Consider the following 18,443-nt stretch of genomic DNA (forward strand, 5'->3'; position numbering starts at 1 on the left):
TGATTGTGCTAAGTTTTGGATTTAAGTGTTTGTCAGAGTTTCTTGGATTTAAGTGTTTGTCAGAGTTTCTTGATTGTGCTAACTCTAAGTTTTGGATTTAAGTGTTTGTCAGAGTTTCATGCACACTCTGAAATCTGATTTTCTAAAATAATTTTACTTTTTAAATTGTACAAGGGGTCCATCATTCTATTCAACTCGCTTTAGACTTAGAGTCTTTAACCAGCATTGCCCATAGTATATGTTAGAATTAATATTTACAGTACACGAAATATTTGTGTCGATAGAAAATCAGACGCAAACTCTGTTTGTCAAAGTCAATTCATTTAATTCAATCAAAAAAATTTATACAAACATAAAATGAAACAATGAAGGATCTAATAATCAAAACTCAAAATATTGATTTAGAATTGCTCATCATCTTATATTAATCATAAAAACAAAATAATTCTTTAATAAACTTTTATCATTAGTTTTTAAAAAGGTGTAAAAATTTATTTCACACTTGTAGTATAATTTAACACAATCAAGGATCTAATAATTTAATATAAGCTTCTAATTACTTATGAGAAGATAATGTCATTGAAAGGTGGATAACATTTTTAGGTCTAGAACAACATATATTTTTTATAAAAAAAACAACCGATTATGAAAACAACGCATCCAAAAGAACACCCACATAGATAACAGATGAATAAACCATGGAAACAAGAATCTGAAATAGATTCTAGAAATCATCAGGATCTTCTTCACCACCCTCGCCAGATTCAGCACCAACTTCTTCATAATCCTTTTCCAGAGCAGCAAGATCCTCACGAGCTTCAGAAAATTCACCTTCTTCCATACCCTCGCCCACATACCAGTGAACAAAAGCACGTTTGGCATACATGAGATCAAACTTTTGATCTATGCGACCAAACACCTCAGCTACACTGGTGGAGTTTGAAATCATGCAAACAGCTCTCTGTACTTTAGCAAGGTCGCCTCCAGGAACAACAGTGGGTGGCTGGTAGTTAATACCACACTTGAAACCAGTAGGGCACCAATCAACAAACTGAATGGTCCTCTTTGTTTTGATGGTTCCAACAGCGGCGTTCACGTCCTTGGGAACAACGTCACCACGGTACATCAGACAACATGCCATGTACTTTCCATGGCGAGGATCACACTTGGCCATCATGGAGGATGGCTCGAAAGCACTGTTGGTAATTTCAGCAACTGAAAGCTGCTCGTGATATGCCTTCTCAGCTGAGATAACGGGAGCATATGAAGAAAGCATGAAATGGATTCTAGGATAAGGGACCAAGTTGGTCTGGAATTCAGTAACATCAACATTGAGGGCACCATCAAACCTCAGAGAAGCAGTCAAGGATGAAATCACCTGAACACAAACAAACATACAGTATTAGCACAACATTCAATCATAAATTCACAACAATTGACAATCAGAATTGTAATAATTTCTTGAAAGCAAAATCTACCTGGGAGACTAGGCGGTTGAGGTTGGTGTAGGTAGGACGCTCAATATCAAGAGATCGCTTGCAAATATCATAGATAGCTTCATTGTCCAAAAGAACAGCAACATCGGTGTGCTCCAACAGGGAGTGAGTGGAGAGGACACTGTTGTATGGCTCAACAACAGATGTGGAAACCTGAGGTGAGGGATAGACAGTGAACCCTAGCTTCGACTTCTTTCCATAATCAACAGAAAGACGCTCCAAGAGAAGAGAACCAAGACCAGAACCAGTTCCTCCACCAACAGCATTGAACACCAAAAACCCTTGGAGACCAGTGCAGTTGTCAGCAAGCTTTCTGATCCGGTCCAAACACAGATCAACAATCTCTTTCCCAACTGAAAGTATCACACAGATGATAGAAATAACATTATACCACATTCATAACACATAACATAAGATTCACATGTGAAATTAAAAGAAGCTGCTTCAAGGTCAAGACATACTGGTATAATGACCACGGGCAAAGTTGTTGGCAGCATCTTCTTTACCGCTAATGAGCTGCTCTGGGTGGAAAAGCTGGCGATATGTCCCAGTCCTCACCTCATCAATAACAGTGGGCTCCAGATCTACAAAAACAGCTCGGGGTACATGCTTTCCAGCACCTGTCTCGCTGAAGAAAGTGTTGAAAGCATCATCACCTCCACCAACAGTCTTGTCACTTGGCATTTGGCCATCGGGCTGTGCATAGAAATTCAGATGTCAGCATCATGACAATCATTCAAACGAAATTGTAACATGCATAAATCATTTCCACAATAGATTAAGATTTAAAACCAGATAACAAAGAGAGTGCTTATAAATTCATATACAAATTTTCATGAACAAATACAGATGTAAGGACATCATCAAACATTAATGTAATTATAGAGTTTAAAATTATAGATTATAACTATAATTTTAGAAGCCAAATTTTATTTTAAATAAAATTACAACAAACGGATCTAATAAAACAACGAGTAGAGATAACATTAACATCAGCAATCTTACAGGGAATATAGATCTATTAACTAATCAAATAATAGCAAATAAAATAAAGCAGATCCAACAAATTAATACCGATAATCAATTTAGGAAACAATTCAGATAAAATTAAGTGATAATGTAAAATAAATTATCAAATAACGGTCATTTTTCCTCCTATCTAATCAAATAACGGTCAAATTTCCTCAGATCTGATCAAATAACGATCAAATTTCCTCAGATCTGATCAAATAGCGATCAAATTTCCTCAGATCTGATCAAATAGCGATCAAATTTCCTCAGATCAGATCAAATATTAACCAATTCAGAACAAATAAAATGCTCAAAAATCTAGACTAAACGCAAATCGCAGATCTGAACAAAAACCAGAGAAAAACAGCGATAAAAAGCTAGGAACAAAGACTTACACCAATGCCGTGCTCGAGACAGTAAAGCTCCCAGCATGCATTTCCGACCTGAATACCGGCCTGACCAATGTGAACGGAGATGCACTCTCTCATTTTCGGAGACGAAAAAACGAAAGAAATGGAAAGAGAAAACTGAATGGATAGAAGATATACGAGAGAGAAGATATACGAGAGAGAGAAAAAGGGAAGACGTTTATGAAGACGCCTTCTTCTAGATCTGGATCTGATAATGAAGAGAAATTGAAAATTTTGGGTTTTATTTATAGAGAGGTGTATTGGATTGTTGTGATGTCATTATGGTTAACCATAGTTGGTTTAGGTTGGGGCCAATGCGGTGGGTGATGGGTGAGTTGTTTTCTGTTAGAAGTAACCAAAGTTAGAAACCGTGGTTACTTTATTTCATTTTTTAAAATTTATTCTTTTGCCGCCCGAGGCCTGTGTATTAATAACAGTCAAAAATGAACTTAGTTGTACGTTGGGTATTTTAAATTTCGAAACTACTAGTTTCAAAATTAGTTTATGATAAATTGCATCTATAAGTTATCTATTCACTAAATAAATTAAGGGATTAATTAGCATGCATTGTCAATGTAAAAATATTTAAACTGTCGATTCATTACTATCACTTGTTTGTATTATTTTATAGATTTTTAAAATAAAAGTCAAATTTATTTTAATATTCAACGCATAGAATTAACTAATGGTGTAAAATCCTTTTACACTGTCAGCGTATTTCAATTAATTTCATAAATTAACATAAAACTTTATTAATAGATCTTTCTTTTTTTAAATATTTTATTAATAAAAGAGTATATTTTTAATTAATAAATGCTAAAAAAAATAAAACTACATCTTTTTTTTGCCACCTTATTCATTTCCAATTTTTTATTTTTTACTTTCTCCCTTTTCATTTTTTCTCTTAACTCAAATTTCATATTTTTTCATATTTTCTTTTTCACTTTCTCAATTTTTTTACTCAATTACCCCTGATTTTCAAAAAAAATAACCCAATTTCAAAAAAAAATCAATTTATCCCACTTTTAAGAGGAGGCGCCAGACCAATTGGCGTCTCCTCTTAAACTTAGAGAGGAGACATCAATTGGATTGGCTAAGGCTCCTTGTGTTGTCAATCCAATTGGCGCCTATGTGTGAAGCTTTAAGGGAGGCGTCAATTGGATTTGCACCTCTGTGTGTTTTGTAATTTTTTTTGAAAAATATTCTACATGATAGATAAATTCAAAATTGGACCAATTCATATTAATATTAATACTCATTTACACAAAAAAGACTAATGTTGATGACCAAGATCACCTAACCGACATTTGGTCCCACATCCCTTGGCTACCCGAACTCGTGGCCTAGCTGTTTACCAGTAATTTCTGACAAACAACCGTTAGTCCTCCAATATTATTAATCTTGGTAACTTACAGGATCAACTAGATTGATCTTAGGACATGTGTCTCAAGAACTAGTGTTATGGTGATTTGATTCATGATTAAGTTTGTTTCTGGTTTATGAATGGTAATTAGGGTTCTTTATCTAGCGTTAATGGTACAGAGTAAAAGGTGTTTCCACAATAAACTCTAAACTAAATCTAAAGGCTTATGACTTTAAAGATAAAGGATGAATGGCAGTGATTCTGTAAAAAGGCTTTTTTAAAGATAACAAAGGTAATTGGCAAAAATAAAGATAAATAACTTGAAGTAAAAGGTTTTAAGTTTGAAAAGGTGCTGGAAATAAAGGTTTGACGAAATGTAAATGTAAAGGTAAAAGCAATGATGAAAGACTTTGAAGATAAAGGCAATTCGACAGAAGGCTTAAATAGAAATAAAGACAGCAAATGGTTTAATTTAAGTAACTTTAATAAAAAAGATAACATGAAATGTAATCATGGTGTTCTTCATACATACATTTTTAGCAAAGACTCGTTTCTCTCGCTCCGGTACTTTGAGTATTTTTAGTGAATTTTGTATATGAGTTAGAGGGACTTAAAGATAAAATCCTAAAAGAAAAGCACGCATCCAATTCTTATCCTTCTTCTCGTTGTAATACCCAAAATTTACCCTTCATTTTTTCCTGGAAGCATGGGATTATGTTTCACATTTCATTGGCATCATACTAGGTCATACTCATTGCATACTGCATTAGTGACATGGAAATCAGGTTTTGATTGATCACCCATTAACAGAAGGAGCCCACACAAAGCAAGATTGAGAATTGGACTTCATTTTCTAAATATACAAGTCTCAAGGGCCTCAGGGGGCTCCAGGTATCTTATTATGGCCCTCAGTTCATCAATGAAGGATTCAGAGCTATCAGAGTGTTCATTTGGATTTAATCAGGAAATTAGGGTTTCATGGTTACCTGCAACAGGTAATGTTTGGTTGGAAGTAGAGGAGCTTATCCATGTCATGATTGGAGAGGCATCTTGGCCTAGGAAGACTCACAATTATCTCAGAAAGATCCATTGGCAAGCAGTGCAATCAATTCCCGATCATTTTTTCCCTAAAATTAGGGTTTGGTTTAAAATCAGTTTATTTCTGATTCTCTGGGTGAAACTCTTTTCCATGACCCTCCATATGTCCATAAGGGTCTACATACCAAAAATCATCTTTTTATTTGAGCCAGAGGTGCTTCAATTGATCACTTGAATCGGGAATCAGACAGTTTGGGAAAAGTCAACTATGGGGCCAGAAAAGTCAACTCCTAACTTTTTTAGAGTGGAATCTCAAAATCCATGCCTAGGGGAGTCTACATGTGAAATTTGATCAAGGTTGGATCATGGATTCATCATTTAATCAGGAATTGGAAAAATTACCTAATTTGGAAATGGTTGACTTTCCATTTAGGGCAAGTTTTCATGATTTTTGCACTCACTTTAAGCCCATTTTCCATCAAGATAAAAGCTCCATTTGAAAATTTCTCCAACATGAAAGTTGTTCCTCTTGTTTCAAGCTTTCTAGAAATATAAAGTTTGCTCCATTTGGATTAAAATTGAGAAAGTTATGCTTAGTCAAAGTGAGACATTTTTCTAGGACACTTAGAAAAATTTCTAAGTCTAAAAATCTTCAAAGTTTGTCAAGACTTCTTGGCCAGTTTTCTTGCATTTCAAGGCACCAATTGAAAATGTTTTCTTCACAACAATTATACCTTGCCATGTCCTCTTTCACCTCCTTTTGGAATCATCTCATTTGGATCCATAATTTGAGAGATACATTCACCTAAAGTGGGCACCATGACTTGATTCTCTAGGCAGATTGTAGGCCAAACTGGCCCAATCAGTTTTGCATGGTGCAACATGATCTTGAGGGCCATTTTTCACCTTTTTTCATTCATCATTTTCACTTGTGCTTAACATGAAATATGACATACTCCATGAGGTCTTGCTACTGTTTGCATTATTTCATCATTTGGTGACTTGATCATTAAGTTACATAGCCACAAAGTCATCATCTTGGACTGTTTTCTTGCCAAACCAAACCAACCAAGCCATGCTGCACAAACCAACCCATGATTTGGCCCAAAATAAGAAACCCTCATGTGTCCATTCCTAATACACCTCACTTTGCATTATTTTGCTTATGGACAATATGGATTTCTGAGCCCATTAGAACATTTAATCCACCATATTTAAGAGCTAAAAACCCTAAACCTAGGAGGCCATTGTAAATTTTCGAGTGAAGCATCAAAGCAGCATCCTCTTCTTCCATTCTCTCCACAACCAAGAGGCAGTGAACCAAGCTTCCACTAGGTAATCACCTTACTCCATGGCCATTGTTTTGCTCATTCTTATGCTTGCTTACCATGCTCATCATTATCATCACTACTGTTTGCCATGCTAATCATAGGCTCATGTTGGTTTCATGCTTGTTTACAATGCCATCATATGCTTGTGTTCTTGTTATTGATTTATGCGGTTATTTTTTTTTCCCCTTGCCCGTGGCCATGTTGTCCTCTTGTGGTCAACTTTTCTCCATGATTAAGCCATCATTTAACCTAAAATAAGTCACCATGTTAATCTACACATTGCATACTTGAGTTTTGGTTTTTATTTCATGTCATTTGGTGCATCATAGTGGTCGTATTATTGAGTGGAAGTTGAAGAAAACCCACTGTTTTTCACGTGTTCTTGCATGGCATGGCATGGCATTAGGGTTTGGTTTGTGGAAGAAGACGACCACGTGTCGTCTTATAAGCCGTTGGATCAAGCGCGCTTGTTTTAATCGTGGCCGCTCGTTATTGTTTTGTCCTTTAGTCACTTAAGTTGCCTTGACCAATTGATAATGTCACATGAATTATTTTATTAAAATGTTCATTAATAATTGTCACGCCCAGATTTAATGATTTGGACCTTGGGCCTTCCTCTTTCTGCTTTCAACACCCCACGCCTGGCCCATCAATACCAATTCACTTCCATTTTCATTTTCTTTTTTAATTTACATTTATTTTCTGTTTTGATTTTAATTGATTTAAAATATTTTATTTATTCATAAAAATACCCAAAAATATTTTCCATATTCCTTAATGCCTTATTTAATTTTATTTTATTTTTATTTTTGTATTTATTTAATATTAATATTTTATTTTAATTATTTATTCTAAATGGTTCATTTTAACACATATTTTTTTCTTGATTTTATTTTTACGTCTTAAAATTATTTTTAGCTTTTGATTTTTGGGATGAAGGTTGACCATTGTCCCATGGTAAACCTGACCTTTTCTTGGAATTTTATTTCCCATTTTCAATTTATTATTGATTTATTTTGTTGGTTGACTTTTAATTTGACCTCTATTTTATTTTAATTAATTCATGCACCAATTTTTATTATTTTTAAAATCTTTTTGGGGGATGATGATGTCCTGGCCCCACCTTATTGAGTTTAATTTTTCATAATTTTCTTGATTAATTTGCTATTTATTTGATATTTTTTGAGTTGACTTGAATTTTCAGTTGACTTCTTTATGATCGATGTTTGACTTAGGGATTGTTTATGGCAATTGAAGAGATCTTTTGATCCTCCCTTGTTCATCTCTAATGCCATGTATTAGAGGCCTTTCATCTTGATTTTATTTGATCCTTACCTCATTTCCTGATTTAATTATTCAGTGGACCCTTTGTGTGCATCCTTTTATCTGTCTGATTCATCTGTCATTTGTTGCACTTGTTTCTTTCATCCATGTTCACTATTATTTGATTGTTTAACATGTTCATACTTCCCATGCCTTGTTTAATGCTCCTTTATTTCATTCTTTGATTCTTTGATTTGATTATATACATATTTACTTATCTGATTCGATTGATAACTGTTGCCTACTTGTATGATGATTGAGGCATATTTTCTTATTGTTTGATTAATTGTTGCCTACTTGTATGATGATTGAGGCATATATTCTTATTGTTTGATTGCCATGAACAATCCCCATTCATAACAAATGTACCCCTCTCCCATGAAGTGTATAATATTTATTATTTCATTCTTTATTCATCTGTTAATACAAGAATTAAAATGAACATCCGATAATCATTTCAAAACAAGATCAAAAGCTCGATCCAACATCGAGTAATCATTTTCAAAATTTAACAGAACCAGCACGTATTCATCCATTCTCTTGTAAGTCGATTGCTTCAGGCATCGTTATCTACCTGTAAGTCAGTTGCCTCAGGCATCACCATCTACCCTTATCCATGGCTCTTTTCCTTGCTCTATCCGTCAACTCTTGTTCCGTTTAGGTAGCAACCATTAGGTAGAACCCTTTGTATGATAACATGGGTAGAATTCCCTTATTCTTTGCATGCTAACATTAGGTAGATATTCCCTTTTTGTAAATCCTAACACATAGGTCCACATTGCATGACAATTCTAGGGCAGAGCTTCCCCACTTTTAGACCTTTCGTGCGTCTCCGATCTTGTGGCATGTCAGTCCGTTCTATTACAAAGAGGTAACTGCCTAAGACTCGATTCAGCGAGCTATGACACCTACTGCTAGGACGTGAACACATTGCCCACTTTCCTTTAACACAACTGGTGTCCTCTTTTGTAAGTCCATGTTCAGATGGCAATCCTTAACCCTTAGTTAGCCGAACTACGGCAACTCTGATTCTCATGTTCAGATGAGATACGTAGGCACGAGATGCGATGTCTTACCGTGTTTTGACTGACGACTAACAACTAATCCTTGTTTGCTTTTGCCCTCGTTGCGATTGAGACCTTCCCTTTCTCTTGCCCTAGTTGCAATCGAGACCCTTGTTCCCATAGTTAGCTGGACTACGTTTTGCTCTGATTCTCATTCCAGATGAGATGCGTAGGCATAAGACGCGATGTCTTATCGAGCACATTTCTCTTTCACCCATAGGTAGCCGAGCTACGAAGACTCTGATTCTCATACTCAGGTGAGATACGTAAGTAGTGGATGCAACATCCTTGCGAGTCATTTTCTTTCGACCTTCTTTTAGCAGATAGTATATTAGATATACCTACACCCTTTAGACTAGAACAACAAGAGTGGATCCCGTAGAGTACTACGGATGCGTAGGGGTGCTAATATCTTCCCTTCGCATAATCGACTCCCGAACCCTAGATTTGGTTGCGAGACCTTATCTTTTCCTCTCTTCAGGTTTTCTTCGATCGTTTCCTTTCCCTCCTTTGGGATAAATAACGAACGGTGGCGACTCTTCTGTTTCTCTTTTCTCGCCGGTTGTTTTTTTCGCCCCAGTTGCGACACTCGTCCATCTTAGTAGAGACAAAAGGGAATCATCCAGAAATAATCTTTAAGGATTATAGCTCCTCTAGACCATACCTATTTAGCCGATTTCTTAAATATAAGATTGGTAGAAATTTTAGGAAAATTTTCATTTAGAAGCCACAACATGACTAGCTGATTTGTGGCACTCCAGTCAGCCATCTTGGTCTCATATTGAGGGTCCACGAGGCTGTAAAAAGAGAGAGGGGCGGCTATATAGTGAGAGTCATTTCGGTTGTATGCCATGAGGTCCCTATGGACAAGGGGACAAGTGAATCATCACTTTTGGGCGCAGGCATCCCTCTACCATCCATCCCATTGCATTCCATCGTCTCGTATTGTATTGTACCGTACCAGATACATCTATTGAGTGAGAGAAATGTAGCTTCTCTATAGATATATTCATTTTTGATATTGATAGCACTAAAAAACAAGTAAGTGTAATTCCTCTTAAACAATAAAATATATTAACATGAGGATGGACATATTTACTAGTTATATCATCGACAATGGCTTGAATCTCAAGATGTTCTTCGAACCAATCATAGACTTTATTGAGATAGGTAAACCAAGGGACCCCCTGTACGACCCCAATTTTGACCCTAAGATCTCTCATGCAATTTCATCATATGCATTAGCATTGGGATCATACCTTGGCATCCTCCTTACCCCTCTTTCATTGGGTTTGTTTTGGGAGAGATCACCAAGCACTTTGTGATTGTATCATACTTGTATATTATCATTTTTACTAACCAAAATACCAAAAATATGTCTTTTGCATTTGCTTAACTCTTTTGTAGGTAGGGCATGATCACCATTGATTTATCAAGTTCATATCTATGTTTTGAGACCCTCATGACAAAGAGCACAACCATGAATTGATCCAACAATGGTTATGAGCATCATATATAAGTTCCATTGATTCCTACATGTTATATTGATCAAGTTTTCTTCAAGAGTTTGAAGGTGATTTTCCTTGGAAACCCTAGTTTGGCTGGGTATCTTAAGTAACTTCTCCAACAAACTATCTCACCAATTGATCAAATTTCTCAAGGGAAACTTCAAAATTCATCATCTTATGCATATATGATCTACCATGAGCTAAGAAATTCAAGAGAATTGAAGGTTGGCAAATTGGTTGATGGTGGTTGGCCAGATGAATTCATCTTATCAAAACCGGGTCTCCCTAGACCCTATCTCCTACAATTTTCACCATATGAACATTATTCCAAGATAAAAGTTACTCTAAATTACATTCCAAACAACTTTCATGTTGATATCTAGAGCTATTTTTGCTTGGAAAATCATTTTCTATGCTGAAACATTATATGTCATTTTGTCTAAACCCTAATTTGAAAGTCAACTTCCCAAGGCCATAACTTACTCAATTTTTATGAGATGAAAGATTTATAAGTTACACAATCAAATTCAAGATGTCTACTTAAACGTTTATGTTTGGAGTGAAAGCAAATTCAACTTTTATGAGCATGTGATATGAGGTTACATTATAGGTCATTTTTGACCTATACCATTGAACAAGTGATTTTTCCAAACTTCAAAAATGCATAACTCTATCATTCCAAATCCAAATGACATGAAATTGGTGACCATTTTGAAGGTCTTTGAAATAGCTACAACTTTGATGAATACACATTTCTCATTTGAAGCTCACATTGAAAGTTAAGTAAGGTTGAATATTGAGGTATATGGCTTGACACTTAGAAAATATTTCAACATGTTGAAATTTCCAAACTTCCACCTCAAAATTCTCCATGTTCCAAGCTCCAAATGAAAGAGTGTTGAACATCAAACTTGTTCCCTTGATTCAATCTTTCCAAATAACCTAAGTTCATGCATTTTGGATTAGGTTTACTAGGTCTGTGCATGGCTTTAACAGGGCTGCATCATTGGAAAGAATCAATTGCATAAACTTCAGTTCACAACGCCTTGCCATTCAAGCTTCATTCAGACCTCAATTGGAATCATTTTGGACCTTTTTGCATTGGATCATAGGCCTGTACATACCCATGCACTCGTTCCATTAACATTGCTAATTTTGGACAAATTTTTGAAGTGTGCAAATATCATTCATTCATGCTATAAATACATGACCTCTGTGCTCATTTGAACCACATTATGCGCGCCAGCTTTACCCCCCATTGAAACCCTCTCATTCTAAAGGAAAACCTGAGAAATTTCAATTTGAAATTTGAGTTTGAATCTCAATTGTTGGAGATTCAAGAACTCTAGGATCCAAAGCCTTGCAACCTCTCTAATCACTTCGTGCTAGCTTTTCAAGTGTGATCAGACCGTGTTTGGAGCAAGCAACATCAAGAACTGCATAGCATTGAAGGTAATTTTCAGAAAACTTCATCTCTTCGATTCTCACTCAATTCTACTCAATTCTGTTGGATCTTTGGTTGTCTGAAGTCCTACCAATGTAGGCAAGAAAATTGAGTTGCTTAGAGGTCAAATCGAAGCAACTCAGTTGGCACACCTCAAAATTCAACTCCTCGTATCTTTCTATATATGTGGAGTTAGTTAAATTGAGGTCATATTCGTGCTCTACCCCATTTTTTCTTTCAGATCATGTCCTCCTTTTTCATTTATGTGATGGTGATGACTGAATCAGTCTGATGAGCCTCGTCCATCTTAAGGTGACTGGAGGTCCAGCACCGGTGGTGTGCTGGACAGGTTCTGAGCCACATGATCATTCCAAAGTGTTTTAATCTCACGCGTCCATTGTGATTACCATCCCTGCAGCGCGTTGACTCGTGTGTTTGGTGGAACGCGTGTTTTAGGCCACTTGATCTGTCACCTCAATTAATGAGGGAGATCAAGTGGCTTACGTTTTTTCACATTTTTTGATTTTTGTTTTATTCCTTTTATTTTCATTAATTCATATTAATTTTAATATTGATCCAAAAAATATGAGAGTTTCACCAAAAAATTTCCTCTTTCATAGTCTGAATTAAAATTATTTTTTAGATCATTATTAATATTTTTCATGATTTCATTGAATTTGTGATTATTTTTAATTGTTTAAAAATACTTTTAAGTCTTTGAAAATTTTGAAATTTTTTCTCCAAGGTCCTTTGACCTTGATTGACCTATGATAAATCTCATGGCCATTTCTTTGGTGTTTTGATGAGGTTTTAGGAATTTGACAAACCATATTTAATTTAAATACATTATTTTAGTATTTTTAATTTGAATAAATGTCAATTAATTGTGTTGATCAATTGTGATGACTTGTTTGAGTATGACTCTTGTTGTTGGGTCTTGGTCAAGGTTTATTTGACTTTGTCAAGTTAATATCATTGGATTTACGGGATTGATGGAATGTACATTCCATCTCCCAAAATGAATGAATGATATTAATTTGGTAAAAGTCCTCCTTTGACCAATTTGAGTTTTGATCCATTCCCCTTCCTCTTCATCTCATTCCTCTTCTTTATGCATCCATTTCATTTGGCATATGATATCTCAAAGTCCTAAGGCTAGTTGATTGAAAAACCAATATAAGTATGGATGAGATTAGGTCACCTCTTTTTGCATATTCTTTTTGTGTGTGGTATGTTTCATGAGCATAATCCATTATACTATGTCTCTAACATGCATTAACACCAAAATTCTATTGCCCGACCTTAAATAGTTGTGACTTCTACATAAGTCCAATTACGATTGCTTAACATAGCGCTAAATTTGTGACATAAAAGGCATAGCATTCTAGTTAGTGAGATTGTAAGTCTCCCCTCTTTCATGGTATTGTGTAAAAACTTGGCCTTTTTCCTTCCTTTGGAAGATGTCTTGGCTCAAGGATTCATGCTTGTGATAAGTGGGTTGAGTGTTCTCCAAAGAATGACTTAAAAATGAAAAGCAAAAAGCAAAACAATACTAACTTCTAACTCATTAACAACTAACTTTTAATTTCAAACCACTTACTTTAATGTCATTTAATCTTAGTATTCATTTGCCATTATTCATATCATTCTAATTGTTTATGTTAATGCAATTTTCACTTTGTCCACTTTGACCATATTTTGTGATATATCTTGTTTGTGTATACTTTGCTTGTTTGTGTGGTCTTTGACCATTAATGTACATAATAACAACAAAAATCCTAAAAAACTTTTGTGTGGACTGTTGGCTTGATCTTGGACAAATGGACGTAGAACTTAGGCAACATTCCTATGCTAAAGGATTTGGCCAATGTCAACTTTTTGTGAAACCAAGTGCTTGCAATTTGAAACTTCATCTGATACATCATTCAAGATCCCTCTGAGTTCATCTGCAACATGATCATTGTGAAGCTGTTATTTTGAACCTGTGACTTGTGGAATTCATCTGTTGCATGGACTAATCTGAAGAAGATCATGGAGTGGCTAAGCTTGGATGTGGCTATCTTTATTTGATGCCTTGCTCTTCAAGATAATATAATTGTGCATTTGTGTGTTGCTTAATTCTAAATGTCCAAGGGAATTCTGGGTTTCTATTGACATTCTTGTCTATTGGATTGTCACCCATTAGTCAGATCTTTTCAACTCTTAACTATTAATTTTGTGCATAGGATTAGTCTCTTCATCTTCTCCACATTTCTTTAATTTCAAAATCTCTCCCTTCCTTTTCAAAATCTTCTTTGATTGAACTTATTTTGTTCTAAACTTTGACCACTTTGTAAAAAGATAGAAACTTTGGCCTTATGCCATTGATTTTTCAAACTTCTTTTCTTAAATCAAATTTGTAAATAAACTTAACTATACTTGACTTAAACTTTCAGAAAAGCCAAAAAGAACTAACTCATTCAAACCATTTTCAAGCCTTTGTGCCTTTCAAACTTAATTTTTGTTAAAAACAATGCATCCACTTTGAAATTTGTATCACGAACTACGATGTTTTGATCCCTCATTTTTATGTTGGTACGTAGGCACAAGTCTGAAGATCTTGTCAAACACAAAAATATAATTAATGAATTCTTTTCTCATCCCCCATTCTATTTGCTTGTGATCTCACCTGATCAGGAGGGCCTTCCAAGGTCTTGGTGAATGGGCCGGAGAATGAAATGAGAGGGGGGTGTACCTGCAAGGTGCTCCAACGCTTAAGTCAGAAAAGGTACAGAATGAGGTTATCAGAGTGTGAGTTAGCATACCTGCCCCTTTGCCATGAAAGGGGTATTTATATTGAGCCCCCAGCGCTGGGCCAAGGCTCCTAATGGGCTGGATTAGCTAGGCCCAAGGAGGAGCTGCCAGGGGACGCGTAAGAAGCGTTAAGACCTAGACCAAGGTCTGCCCCCTGGTCCAACTGCCCCTATCCCTAAGGAGACAATATAGGGGAGTTGGGTGACGTGGTGAGTGAGATGCCGTTATGGCTCTGCCCGACACAACTTAGGTGTCCGCGGCGTGGGTTGACGATGAGTGGATGGAGATCATATGAGGAGGACCCGCTCGTTGTCCGACACGTATTTAAGGGGCCGGGGAGACATTCTCCGGGCGGACGGTCGTTCACCTGACGTGTCCTCGTGGTCGCTTGGATACGGTCGTTTGGACGTGGGCTTGGCGAGCATTGGGCCGTGCCGTGCTAAGTGTCGTGGCCCAGTCCAGAACAGGAGCCCCCCAAGTCGAGTCTCTGAGCCAGAGAGATGACTTATGTTTCAACTAAGGGTTCCCCGAGACGATGGGGAAGCTTGATCGTTAGACAGGTGAGGTCGTAACAGACCTATTCATGACCGACCCTTTCTTCGGGAATGTCGGGGATGGAGGTGATCGGTTGATCTGCACCTTCCTTGTAGTAAACGTGGGTATGGCGCGGGGAGGAGGCGTCTTGGTGAGTCGAGGAGACGGATAGGTGCTCGGGTCGTTTCAGCTTCTTATCTTTGATAGACGTGTCTCAGAATTAGTGGGGTCGCTTCGTTTCGTGTGCAAAGACGGCGTAGGCAGGCTAGGCAATGATGACCTAGCGTGTTGGTCCACGTGCCAAGCCCTATAAAAGAGGGGTTGAGTAACTTCACTTCCACTTTTTTCGCTCATACGTTCACCGGAGATCTCCACCTTCTCTCTCGTTTGCTTGCTCAACCGTCTGGACCGCCGTCTCCGCCCATCCTCCTATCTGAAACACCGTCTTCTGCTCGGACACCACCGTACCCTTTCAACTTAACTATGTCAGGTATGATTTTCCACTGTGACCCATTCTTTTTCCTTGTTGTTTTCTGTCAAACGCATGATAATGTTGTAGAAATGTGGTTAGGTTTAACTTGGGAACAGTGTAGTGGACTGTAGGTGTATATTAGATGGTAGAAAATAGGGTTGGGATCCTACTGTACCGGGCATAAACTTCATATGCTGGGCAATACTTGCATAGGCTGTATGAAGTTTATGCCCGGTCTCCATAGAGTGCGCGCGCCACCGAGTTGAGCACGGTTAGTGTCCGTCGCCGCTACGCCCTTTCACTTGACCTGCGGTGGAAGGGTGGATTTGATATGACGTCGAATTCACTCTTTCTGTCTGCGTTTCAGGTGCTACCGGGCGCTTACGACCGAGGAAGGAAGATTCTGGGTCCTCCACCGAAGACGCGACAATCGCTCGTCTCCCTGTCGGGGATGGGAGTGTCCGAGATGGTACCGAACACGCCTCCTCTTCCGGGCAGGTCGACTTCTCATGGGTTGCGGACGAGCCCTTGGAGGAGGAATCAGACTTCTGTGACGAGGCCATCACTGCTTACGCTATGGTCGAGACCATAAGCCGGGAGGATCCACCAAACTGGTACTGCTGCGCCCCCAAGGAAGAAGACCGCATTTGTCATCATTTCCCGGGGAAGCAGTTCACCATGTATGAATTTGCTTTTCGTGAGGCGGGGATCAGACTGCCCTTCAACTCCTTCCAGATGTCGGTCTTCAAGTGGCTCCGGCTGGCGCCGTCCCAACTACATCCTAACGCTCTCGCATTTATGCGGGCATTCGAGTTAGTTTGCCAGTTCCTCGGTATTGGTTGCACCCGGGCTCTCTTCTTCCACGTCTTCCATCTCCAGAGGTCCGGTTCCCGTGGTCGCCACAGTTGGGTTTCCTTCAAGCAGCCCGTGCGTCTGTTCAAGACGTACGAGGATTCTGTTCGCCATTTCAAAAGCCGGTGGTACGTGGTGATGCCGATTACCCGGGCTGCCCTTCACTCTTTATACTACTATCAACGGGAACCCAACGGGGAGGAGACGCTGATGTCGAAGATACCGCTGAGGTGGCAGCGTGATCATTTCGATCTCTCCACGGCGCATTACCGGGTCAAGTACGCGATGCTCGGCGAGGAGGATAGGCTCGCGTACAAGAAGCTTGTCGATTACGTGCAGAGCTTCAGCTTGGGGTTCTGGGCGAATCGACAGGGCGTGCCCTACCTGGATGAGGCCGGGGAGCTAATCACCGAGACGCGTTATATCAATACGAAGGCTCTGCTCGAGTGTGATACCGAGGAGGAAGCTCTGGCGTTATTGAGTAGGCAGACTTTGTTTAGCATTTTATTTCTGTTTATGACTTCGGTCGCTAATGTTTGTGTGTAATTTATTTGCAGGTGCCATGCCCAATGCTCGTGATCGGGTGCTGAAGCTAGCGAATCAGGTCGGCGCTCCTGACCGGGTGCCCAAGAAGAAGAAGAAAACTGCGGCCCGTGTCTCGGAGACTGCTGGCGATGCCGGGGTCGGTCCCTCGCAGGCGGCGAGCGTGATTCCTTCCTCTCCTCCTCGGTCTAACCCGATCAACATTCCTGATAGCAGTCCGTCGCCAGCGGCTTCTCCCCTCCATAAACGGAAGCGTCCGGCTGGGGCCCTTACCAGGCCGTCTCCAGGAAGTCCGAACGGACCGGGGAGCTATCTTCTACCTCCCTGCTATGTGGAACGGTCGTTCTTCAAGGCCGAGGAGTCGATTGTTGTGCCCGCGCCTGAGGCCAAGGCTATTCTGGACCAGGATGCTGCTGCTCGGAGAAAAGATCTGGCCAGGGATATTGCTGCTGTCATCCGGGTGATGGAGACGGCCATGGTTTTGACCGACACTTCGGTCTCCACTGCCTCGCTGGAGGGTGCCCTTTTGCAGGTCCGGGCGGAGAAGGAAAAATTATCTAAAGATCTGTCGGACTACAAAGAAGAGCATCAGCTGCAGGAAGGGCTGAGCCGGAAGCTGGAGGAGGTGGAGAAGGAGAGGGACCAGTTGAAGGCTGCGACGGCGAGCTTGGAAGAGCAGGTGGCCGACCATCAGAAGCTGACCGAGGACAACGCTGACCTACGGGCTCAGGTTGCGTCTCTCGAGGGAAAGGTCCGTCCTCTGGCAGATGAGACCGATGAGGAACGCGCCCTTGGTTCGCGCGGTGAGTTGCTAGGGCATATTCGGACTCTCAACCAAGATCTCGTGGCCTGCTTCAAAGAGGGTTTCGACAATGCTGTCGAGCAGCTCGGGCTTCTGAACCCTGAGTTGGTGACAGCAGGGTCGGCCTATAACTACTGCGTCCGGGATGGTGAGATTGTCTGCCCGTTTGAAGTGGAGGAGGAGCTGGGGGGAGAAGAAGAAGAAGAAGAAGAGGATGAAGAGGTGCTCCGAGCGGAGTCTTAGTTTATCTGTTTTTCTTTGATTCTAGTTATCATGGCCTGCGTGCCTTATGTATTTTGGCCTTCGGGCGTTGTAATATGGCCTTCGGGCGTACTTGGCTTCGGCCACTCTTATCGTTTTTAATGTATGAATATTTTCGTTATCATTCATTGTGCTCGTTTGTGTCTGATACTTGTTTGTATGAATTCGTACTCTGCTCGACTTTGTTAATCTCCTCGG

General features: G+C 39.1%; 1 protein-coding gene across 1 annotated transcript; it reads right to left on the minus strand.

The window, feature by feature from the left end:
* Positions 1-532: 532 nt before the first annotated feature.
* LOC127092007 (tubulin alpha chain) lies at positions 533-3,203 on the minus strand. The gene is made up of 4 exons (XM_051030773.1): positions 2,903-3,203; positions 1,958-2,192; positions 1,479-1,849; positions 533-1,378 (listed from the first exon to the last, which is right to left on the minus strand). Exons 1-4 carry the CDS (start codon positions 2,993-2,995, stop codon positions 725-727), a joined length of 1,353 nt encoding a protein of 450 aa, XP_050886730.1. The 5' UTR covers positions 2,996-3,203; the 3' UTR covers positions 533-724.
* Positions 3,204-18,443: the final 15,240 nt, after the last annotated feature.

The sequence above is a fragment of the Lathyrus oleraceus genome, chromosome 6 (assembly GCF_024323335.1).
Source record: "Lathyrus oleraceus cultivar Zhongwan6 chromosome 6, CAAS_Psat_ZW6_1.0, whole genome shotgun sequence".
NCBI lineage: Eukaryota > Viridiplantae > Streptophyta > Magnoliopsida > Fabales > Fabaceae > Lathyrus > Lathyrus oleraceus.

Excerpts from the sequence above, each read along its gene's own strand:
- LOC127092007 (XM_051030773.1), bottom strand. The coding sequence starts at position 2,995 with ATGAGAGAGTGCATCTCCGTTCACATTGGTCAGGCCGGTATTCAGGTC. Across the intron at positions 2,193-2,902 it reads GTCTCGAGCACGGCATTGGT|CCCGATGGCCAAATGCCAAG; the intron begins GTAAGTCTTTGT and ends TTCTATGCACAG. Across the intron at positions 1,850-1,957 it reads TGCCCGTGGTCATTATACCA|TTGGGAAAGAGATTGTTGAT; the intron begins GTATGTCTTGAC and ends TGATACTTTCAG.